This window comes from Prunus persica, chromosome G3 (genome assembly GCF_000346465.2).
Source record: "Prunus persica cultivar Lovell chromosome G3, Prunus_persica_NCBIv2, whole genome shotgun sequence".
NCBI lineage: Eukaryota > Viridiplantae > Streptophyta > Magnoliopsida > Rosales > Rosaceae > Prunus > Prunus persica.
This window is the reverse complement of record NC_034011.1, coordinates 21,790,561-21,801,298: the sequence shown is the minus strand read 5'-3', so window position 1 is coordinate 21,801,298 and position 10,738 is coordinate 21,790,561. Positions and strand designations below refer to the sequence as shown.

The 10,738-nt window shown below is 35.9% G+C and overlaps 2 protein-coding genes across 2 annotated transcripts; one reads left to right on the top strand and one right to left on the bottom strand.

Moving 5' to 3' along the window:
- On the bottom strand, positions 5,522 to 8,614 carry LOC18784163 (protein usf). The gene is made up of 5 exons (XM_007215707.2): positions 8,385 to 8,614; positions 7,390 to 7,532; positions 7,155 to 7,284; positions 6,294 to 6,485; positions 5,522 to 6,055 (listed from the first exon to the last, which is right to left on the bottom strand). The coding sequence occupies exons 1-5, from the start codon at positions 8,568 to 8,570 to the stop codon at positions 5,846 to 5,848; spliced, it is 861 nt and encodes a 286-aa protein (XP_007215769.1). The 5' UTR covers positions 8,571 to 8,614; the 3' UTR covers positions 5,522 to 5,845.
- Positions 8,599 to 10,270, top strand: LOC18783669 (putative pentatricopeptide repeat-containing protein At1g10330). The gene has a single exon (XM_007217468.2). The coding sequence runs from the start codon at positions 8,719 to 8,721 to the stop codon at positions 10,138 to 10,140; it is 1,422 nt and encodes a 473-aa protein (XP_007217530.1). The 5' UTR covers positions 8,599 to 8,718; the 3' UTR covers positions 10,141 to 10,270.

Genomic DNA, 10,738 nt, shown 5'->3' with positions numbered 1-10,738 from the left:
GTGGGGCCCACTCGGACTTAGGACACGTACCACCGTATGGTTCTATTCGGACCGAGGCTGACGGGTTGACCCCGTCCACTGCAATGGACCCAATCTTGTGTTTTATTATATATAGATACCAGATCCAAGAATAAAATGCTAAAGAAGAAAACAAAAATGATAATTAATATAAATACTAAAATTGAAATAATGGTCCATCCATCAGTCTTGCCTCTTGACTCTGCTTTGTTCCTTTAGTTATTTTTCCCTTATTAAAAGAGACAATGATATAATGGTTTTATGTGGTGAAAATCATGGGCATCGCTTTAAAATTTGAAATCAAATGAGTGTAGATTATTGCAAAAGATTTCTTGCATGTCAATTACGCAAGTGTATGTTTGGCTTCTTGTATTACACCGTCTAGTGTCTACACACGCATGTGAAATTCTTTGACAATTTTCAGTGTTACGGTCATTACGTCACGTAGTGATACTAATTTACATATTAAAATATAAATGAACGACATTATTTTGGTAAATTATAAATTTAAAGTATGTTACTAAGAAAATAAATATGCGTGTCACAAGTGATATCACGTGACGCTGTGATTATTATCTTGAAAATTACTCCAATATTTAATAAAGAAAAATTAATATAACTGTATTAAATAAATAATAAAAATGAATGCAAAGGTATCTCTTTCATGGTAGTTTTTATAAGAAAAGGAAAGCTACAATTATGGGTTAAGAGATAGAAGATGATAGTAAAAGTAGTCTAAAAATAGAGGATCCAAGGACCCTATTGAAAGCAAAGTTAAAGAAGTGTAGTAGTAGGTAGAAAACTGGATAGCTTTTTTTTTCTTTCCAGAAGTTAGGGTTCTACTAGTATATAACAAAACAAGTGTCCTATAATGAACTACTTACTCAATGATTATTTTCTCTATTCCTTACTGGTAAACTATCACAACCCTAATTTCAAATTACCCTATTTGAGCAAACAAAATTTAGTTTGCCTTTTTTCGAGTTTCTCTGCTCGTTAATTTTCTACTATTTGATAACAAATTAGACCTGGTTTTATACTAATCATACATGTTTAACTAACCCAAATCGATGATGGTGAATATTTTTTTTTTCCCATTAATTTTGCCTTTTCTCTAGCATGATCACGCACATACATTGGCTTTCCAATTGTAGTCAATGAAAGGGGCCGCATTATTTGAAAGGCAAATATAAAGTCGTCAAAAAAGAGCAAATGGGTCGTCTTTCTTTTTCCTCTACCAGCTGCAATCCTCTTCATTTATTCAACTCTGCCTACTTAGACGTGAGTCATGTGACTTGCAAGCAATATAATGAAATCAAAGGTAGCTTTTTATAATTTCCTCAACTCAAAAGTAAACCATGTCCTGTGCGCAGAACCAAATTAGAAACCAGACTCTTCTTTCAAATAAAGTTCCATCCACATGTAGTAATTAAATTTGCATATGAATATTATTTTTTTCATGCTTACTTTTTGTGCAAGCTAAGGCAAAGAATGCGGGTAAGAAGGGTACAATATTTATTTAGTTTGAAAAAGATAATAGGGTCCAATAGAAAGGTGGCGGCATTAATATTATATGTGGTTCAAAAGGATGATAAAAAAAAGTTGTATTTTTTGCAAGGCATATTTCAGGAATAAAACGTGATTCAATTAATCAAGTTCTTTTTGTTACCAGAAAGTCGAAATAGTATATATCTCTACCTATTTCATGTTCAATTTATAATTCATTTTGCAGTTCATAAGTCACTAATAATAAATAGTTTTGATTATAAGAATAATTATGTCACAGTCGGTCGCTCACACACATCGCTGATATGCATCAACGGCTCACTATGCGTTGGACTCGTCTAGTATTTCTCGTGTAAGTTTGAAAAGAGTTGAGCTCATTGGTTTTTTGTTTATGGTCAAATGAGCTCATTGATTATGTTATGGAGTATTTTCTTTTCGTGTATACAATAAATGATTTGACTACAAATTTAGCTGGCAATAGGGAAAAACGTGCATGCTTATGAGTGGGGACAGATATGGGCAACAATTATGGAATTGAAGAAAACAAAGCAAGTGTGGAGGGCAATATCGGCCTACTACAGGCTGCTATAGGGTTCTCAAAAGTTCATGCAATTGCTTTTATTAGTGTCTCGTGTACATTTTTTTTCTTTTGGGTTCAAAAGCGCAACTTCAGAATCGCTTTTTGAATAATTACTTCATGAACTGGTTTAGTTTAGTGCTAAGCTACTTTTGCTGTTATATGGTCGGTTACATTATATTTGAAATCTCATGCATGCATATGGTCGATTAATCCTATAAACGACAATTGTTGAATACTACAATACTCAGTTCTCAAACTTAGTGTAAATTTCTAAATTGTTGAGTATTATTGGTGTCACAACATATTATCTCTTATAACCACTCCACAACCACATTTAAATTACTCAAAAGATACACCAACAAAGTTAGCGGAGTTAGCTCTTGATTAATTAACTAATTGGGTAGATTAATTAACTAGTTGGGTCTTTTTAAACGGCAAACTTAGGTAAGACAAAGTACTAAGTAATTGAGTGACGAATTGCTTTATAAACCCAAACCTACTTCATTTGAAGTTTTACATACATTTATAAACACATTTATTTGGCAAACGATAGGATTATTTCAGTGATTGCGGCTCGTTCTTGTTGTCTTGTACTTCAAGCAAAACTACCACTCCAAGAATTAGATTAATTAATTAATTAAATTATACAGAAAGAACGTTTTGATAAAGGTTTATCTGACTACCGACATATGATTTGTTCAAAATTAGAAAACTCTAAAGGGTGTCGTTCAAATAAATTATTTGAAAAATTCCTTAATAAAATAGGACTATATATGTCAAATTGTGTGTCGTTGGATCATAAATTTATTAATTAAGGTACATAATTTTATTATTTCAAGATCATAAATTATTGGGTTAGCTGGGCTGCTGGAGAAGACTTTAGACTCATGATGAGGTTATGCGTGCATCTATCACCCTTACAGAGATTTGACAAACCTGATAATGGTGCAGCGTGGATACTCCAGAATCAAAGATCATGTATTAAAATTAAATTAAACAAATATAAAATAATTATTTCATTTTCTTAAATATGATTAAATAAATATTCATAATGGAGCTAGGTAAGCACTGCGGACCATAGAACCTAGAACTGTATATTAAAGTGATGGATATTTTCACACAGCTAGCAGATTTAATTTGATATTAATATCATGTTGCAAACGAGAGACAAACGTGTTTGCATTTATGCCACAAAGTTATTTATTTTAATAGAAATTTCGGGATTGAATTCATAATTCAGCTGAAAAAGTCATTAGTCTCAAAAAAATTAATATAAACTAACCACAAATTGACATTACAATAACGGAGCTCTAACATCAAAACTAAGACAATCTGGGGCTCCTCAACTAATGATCACGCATGATTGAATAAATTTTGGCATAGTCATCCCAACTAAGAGTGCAAACTCAAAAAAAGAAAAAAAAAGAAGAAAAAGATAAAGTTTGAAAAAATCGAACCATAACAATAGTTATTAAGGTGTCGCTTTCATATTTTTCAAAACTTAGTACAAATGTGCAAACGAGATCTAGCCCAGTGAAAAAGGATCTTAACTTGCAAATCAGTGGTTTCAAGTTCAAATCCTATGACACCGTGATAGTCTATTCCAAATGTAATTAAATTATCATGATAATTTAATCAATTTATTTAATTAATGTAGATAGTCAATAATAGTATAATATATGATATATCCATCAGTTTTGTCAAAGTTCCAACTTCAAATAAATTTCTCTCAAGATTCAAAGCCAATTTGATGACCAATGAAACAAGCAAAAAAAAAATGATAAAAAAAGATGAAGAGAAGAAACAGAAAGTCAGTTCCCAAAGCATTATATTCTTCTTTTTGTATGTATATACTATACATAGATCTCTCTGCTGCTCTTTCACAGTGCATTTCTCATTAGAGTCAATAGTTTTATATGAAAGAAGGCAAAACCCATAATTTATTGTCAACCTAACAGCAAACTTTGCCCCCCCTCCCCCTTTTTTTTCCTCAACTTTGCCCTTTAAATTGATGAGCGTTATGCGTACTCTGTGCAAAAACAAGCAAACCCCATGAATGGCTGGGTTTTTAGACTTTGATCCGTCCTTGACGAAGTGTCCAAAAAGTTAGGAGATACTGAAAGATTTCTAATCTTTAGTTTTAATTAGACGTTGAAAAGGATGAGATGAAGAAGAAAGAAATTAGATTAAAGTCATAGCCACAAGGTATGACCATAAATCCAACTAATTTTGTTAATAATATTCGAGAAAACAAGAGCTCACGGTACTCGGCTGGTCAAAATAAAACAAAAGGAAAATGTTCTAGATATGGTCCATGCGATGGCATAAAAAAAGTCTTCATCTGCTCAATAATTTCGCCTTGCTTAAGCAACTGGACCACCGTACCAGATTCACATTACACATTTTTTTCTGGGGTTTTTATTTATTATAAAAAAAACATTTAGAGATTTAATGTCCAAGCACTTGACGTCTAGAGATTCAAACTCCAATATTGAACCCGTGAATGGGGTAAGCTAGGAATGCAAATGGAAGCTTATGTATTATTCTATGGTTTTTAAAAACGCTTTAATAACTCGTATAATTCACTAAATACAAGTACATAACCCGAACTCATATGTATATGGGCGTAGAGAAGGGGGTGATTGTAGGAATTAAGTGAGTTCAATTACGTTAAGGTTTCTTTTCTTTTTATCAACCTGCGCGAAGATCTTTGAATTTTTGACATTTTCTAATATTGAGAAAAGAAGAAATACAATTAGACCGGAAATTAGTTCATCAGTGAAGTTGGAAGTTGGTCAGCAAAATGGAAGGAGTCAAGGTTCCGTTGAAATGAGGCTAGAAATTGGTTGATTTCTCTGTGTATTTTAAGGTGCATATTTATTGGCCATAGGCCATAAGCCGAAGGTGGTTACACCATCCGTATCAGACAAAGAGGTGAGAAACATCGCCAATTTTTCTTGTCATTTCTTTTTCAAGCATTCAAATGGAATTGACGTGAGAAACACGTGTGGAGGCCATTATTTTCCCTCTCTACAACTCATTTCCAATTGGTCATCTCAAATTCCAAGTTGCGAGGAAATTAAATTGAAAGGATGTGGTCCATTTCATTATGATTTGAATTTGCAAGAGGCCAAACTCAACACAAAAGTTGGTATGCAGTACAATACTGCATACCAACTTTTGTACAAGGCTGGTTAAGATGTCTGGTTCTCCATAATTCAAATTCAACATTTTTCCTCAACTTGCACACATCACATGCATTCTTTCTAAACCTAATTTAATGCCCGCATGCACACCCCTTTCACATACAATCTATTCATTTAAAAATAAATAAAAAGCGATAAAATTTTATTAGATCAAATGGACAAAAAGAGTACAAAGGAAAAAGACTGTAAAGGTAAACCATCCCAATAGCAATACGGTGGACAATCTATTCATTTCTATATATGTTTATTGAGGCATATTTGGAGATATTTAGACATAATTGACACCGAAAATCATCTGATAAGCATATCAGACTATTGAGGAAACCAGAAATCACCAAAATCTAAGTAGACATGGCGCATCCAAATTTCAAATATAAGGAGAAGATAGATAAATTAGACAAGAAGTTAAATATTATTTGCTAGCCAAACCAGGAAGTTGTCAAGTCTGGATAGGATATATCCTACTAGAGATAAGCGATAGTAGCAACCAGTAAGTAGAGCATATGTTGGATATATAAAACTAGACTAGTAAAACTTAAGCAGACAGATAACGAGTCATCCACGACTCGAAGCGAGACCAAGCCAGCTGAACTGCAGCTTCATCCTCATCAGGCATGCCCATGTTCTTCCTCCTCTTCACACCTTCTTGAGATCTATTCATGAAGGCATGCCCATTGCCTGGATAAATGTGCACCTCATACGGGATTCCTGATGCTTTCAGCTTTTCTTCCAAAGACTTGGCAGCCTGAAAATCAAAATCCAATTTCAGCATGAGTAATTTTTTTTCATAAATTTGAAGGCTAAGGTCTAACAAGGATCCAATGGGGGTTCCAGAACATGAATGGGCCTAGAATTTTGCTACGACAATTATACACAATCATAAGGCGTCAACAACTCAGTCCAGAAAAAGAAATTCGGAAAAAAATAAAGAAAGGTAACCAAAAATAATCAAGACTGAAAGATAGAAAAAGAAAAATCAATACCCCCACATCTGAGAAGCCAACATAATTATCAAGCTCTCCAAAATGAGCCTGAACAGGAGCCTTAGCTTTGGCAGGGTCTGCAAGCTCTGATGACGGTACTCCGTAAAATGCAACAACAGCATCAACCTCAGGGACCAAAACAGAACTTGCAATTGAGAGAGCACCCCCCAAACAAAATCCAGTAACACCGACCTATTTTGATTAAACAACAGGTTAATTTAGCAAATGATTTTACTTTCTAAACTTCTTCATATCATAACTGATTGATATAACCATAATTTTTAGTGATGGGAACTTCGAAGGAGGACTGGTTATCAGAACACAGCAGAATCTTACTAAATTTTGTGGATCATGGCATTTCAAAGCAGTTTCTAGTCATGCATTACATTGGTTATTCTCATCCTGAATATTTATAGCACTTAATAGAGAAAAAGAAAGATCAACTTCAAATTTTAGCACTGACTTACCTATCTGTTCAATATGACATAACAATCGTCCAACTGTTCTGTGGCGATTTTTGTTGTAAATAAAGTTAGGCATCACAAGGCTTAAGATTGAATGCCTCAAAGAGATCATAAAAAATGGACAAACATATCAGAAGGAATAAGGCATCATTGACGATTAAGATATAACTTAGCTTAGATATGTAATGTACTTTTGCTGTTAGTTAGCTGGTTGGCAGTGTCTGTTTAAAGTTTATCTATATTAGTGAACACCTTGTTTCGTGTATTTCCCGTTTTGTTTTTTCATATTTCCATAACATATATACACCATAAGACAAACCAGACCCCAGACCAGCCCCAAATTATAGCTACTAAGACAATTATTATATAATTAAACAAGAAGTAAACCGTGTCACACCTTCTTTGAACCATTTGCTTTCAGCCAATTAGCAGAAGCTTGGATATCCTTTACAGCACCTTGCCAATCAAGACCATCCATCAAATGTTGTGCTTCTGCAACATCCAAACCAACCTTTCCCCGATACAAGCTAGAAAAATTAAGCAAGAAGATACTTAGCATTCAAACGCAGCAAGTAATTAAATAAGCATACACATAATACTAATAGATACTAAAGTAAGCTTAATGAATTTACTCTGGGATAAGTGCTTTGAAACCAGGAGCAAGTTGAGAAATTTTCATAGCATGGTTCTTGATTTCAAAATCCACACCCCACCACTCTTGAAGTACAACAATCCCAGGAGCATCTTCTTTTCCAACAACATATGCATCAAATGCCTGGTCAATTAGATAAAAGAAGAAGAACAATCAGAAACAAGTTTTAGTAGCAGCTAGTAACCACAAAAACGTATTATCAGGAACAATTCGATTAATGAAGGAAGTTGAGGTTCCACCCCAAAACCAATTGGCAATGGGGGGAGTAGCCCAACTTCTTATAAACCCAGGCTAGGTCCCTTAACTTTTCAATTCGGGATAAATACTCTCAACAATTAAAAAGTTCAGTTCATTTGCAACGAAAGAATGAAATGGTTTCCAAATACAATCTGTCAAGACAATCAACTTCATAGTTGCAGTTCAGCAGTATGACTTAGTGTGCTTAAATGTGTCAATAGAACAAAACTGAGAGACAAGTGAAATCTAAGAACAAAGTTGGAGAGCATGAAGAGAAGGTAGCGTGGATGTTACCCATTTGCCAACATCACTAACAAACCATAGATATGAACGCACAAGCCTCAAAAGAGTTGATGCACAACTTTCCGGGAGGCCACAACATGGGCAATTTTTTTAAATTTATTTTATAATCAATCCAGGCCCGATCATATTAGAAAAAAATAAAGCATGATTCTTTAAAATAAAATAAACAATTCCACCACAATCACATTAATTTCATAAATGGAAATAGTTCCAATTCACTCGAACATAGAAATCTAACAAAACGACACAAATCCCATCTCATTTCCTCCCCAATACATTCAAAAACATCAAATTCCCTTTTACCATCAGTCAAAATTGTCGAAAGAAAAAATCATACAGCCTCAATTGAAAGAAAAAAGAAACCCAATACCAGAATTTCGAAAAAAAGAAAGAAAAGAAAAGCAAAAGACTAAATGGGGCAGAAGCAAGACTCACAGTATCACCTCTGTGGATTTGGATTTTCTTGAATGGGGCAGCAGCAGAGTCGGCCATAGAGCGGACTGAGAAGCGAGAGAGAGTCCGTACGAGTGAGAAAGGAGCGGCTGTGGAGTTTGGGAGAGCTTTGGAGAAGGCTCTGGAAGCTGATGATGATCTCAGATTAATAGCAGCCGATGCCAACATTCTCCACTGAAATTTCACTCAACAAATAAAATAAAATAAAAACAGCTGTAATTATTATAGAGACGATGCCACCACGACGTCGTTTTGTACATTTGGGTTGCTTTTTGACACAGATGTAAAAGTCTCATGCAACACACGAATTGGTCTTATGCCACGTTCATCATCTCCCGAGTGTTTACTGGAACTCCTCCAACGCTTCCTCAAACGCCCAAACCAAATCAACCAAATCCATTCCCGCCTTATCTCCCACGGTCATCTCCTCCACAGCCCAAACCCTAGCTCAGCTTCAAAATGGATGACGACCCTCCTTTACAACACTTTGATCAGAGCCCATCTCGGTTTCAGCCAAGCCCACAAGCCTTTCCTCCTCTTCACCCACATGCTTGCCCACCAAGCCCCGCCCAACAGCCACACCTTCCCTCCGCTTATCAAAGCCGCCTCTGCCTCTTCCTCCCCCAATTTGGGCGCGCCCCTTCATACCCAAGTTGTGAAACGGGGCGTTCTGCATGACTCATTTATACAAACCTCGCTTGTTAGCTTCTATGCTCAGTTTGGTATTTTGTGTGATGCTCGCAAGGTGTTTGAGGAAATTTCTGAACCGTGTGTTGTAGCGTACAATGCGATGATTGATGGGTTTGGGAAGAATGGGGATGTGGGTTCGGCTGTTTCGCTCTTTCAAAGCATGCCCAAGAAGGACGTGGTTTCGTGGACAAGTGTTATTAATGGGTTCGGGAGAAATGGGAGTTTCAGTGAGGGGATTCAGTTTTTTAAGATGATGGTGCATGAGGATTTGATGGGTTGTTTTGTAAAGCCAAATGAAGCTACTTATGTTACTGTGCTTTCTTCATGTGCTAATTTGGATGGGTGGGGATCCCTTTATTGGGGAAAGCAAATACATGGGTATGTTATTAGAAAAGAGATTGAATTTACTGCATTTCTGGGGACTGCATTGATAGATCTTTATGGGAAGATGGGTTACGTGAGAAGTGCCGAAAATGTTTTCAAGAAGATGGTAGTCACAGAAGTTTGTACTTGGAATGCAATGATTTCAGCTCTGTCTTTGAATGGTAAGGAGCGGGAGGCTTTGGACTTGTTTGAAAAAATGAAGAGAGAAAGGTTGCAGCCTAATGCAGTTACATTTGTCGCAGTTCTTACAGCTTGTGCTCGTGGAAAGCTGGTGAATTTTGGTCTGGAGTTGTTTAGATCAATGTCCAATGACTTTGGGGTTGAACCAATAATGGAACACTACGGGTGTGTGGTTGACCTCCTGGGCAGAGCAGGCCTATTTTTGGAGGCAACTGAGCTTATCAAGAGCATGCCTTTTGAGCCTGATGCTTCTGTATTGGGGGCTCTTTTGGGTTCTTGTAAGATTCATGGGACCGCCGAGCTGGGAAATAAAGTTGGGCAGAAACTGCTTGAGTTGCAGCCACAGCATTGTGGACGATACGTGGTTTTGTCAAGCATTAATGCTGGGACAGAGAGATGGGATCGTGCTGCTGCTGTGAGGCAAGCAATGGTGCATGCTGGAATTCGGAAAATTCCAGCCTACAGTGTAATTGATGTAAAGTAGAATTCATAGCTACATAACATAATCTTTATGATTTAGAAGTTCACAAGAGTATACTTGGAATTTACATGAACTGGCTGATAAGAGGAGTTTTCATCCACACAATCCCCACAAAAAAGACATCCACTTTCAAGATTTCGTTTTGTTTGTATTAGAAGTGCGAGACATCAGTCATCTTCTGCAGTTGCCCAAAAGTTCAAAGGTAATTAAAATAAAAATTAGAATCAAATGGTCCAAATGGTCCAAATGGAGAGTGGAATTATATTTCGTTTTTCTTCTTCTTTCCTTTTCATGATGGGTTTGTTTCAGTTTGGACTCTTAGGTCGTATGGTGGTCATCCACCCAAATAATTGGATACCATCTCTAGAATGATATATATGACAACCTTGCCTGAAGAATATGCAAATGGTTTTTTGCCAAAAAGAATTTATAGCCAGCACACCACATGCTATGGCCATGTGATCTTGTTCAATCATACCTTGAAACATGTCACACAATTCAACATTTTGTTTATTTTTTCCTTTTGGAAGGAAGGGACAAGGAAAACAAAATGAAATTACTACGTGTTTGAATTGGATTCTCACATCCTAATATAGACCAC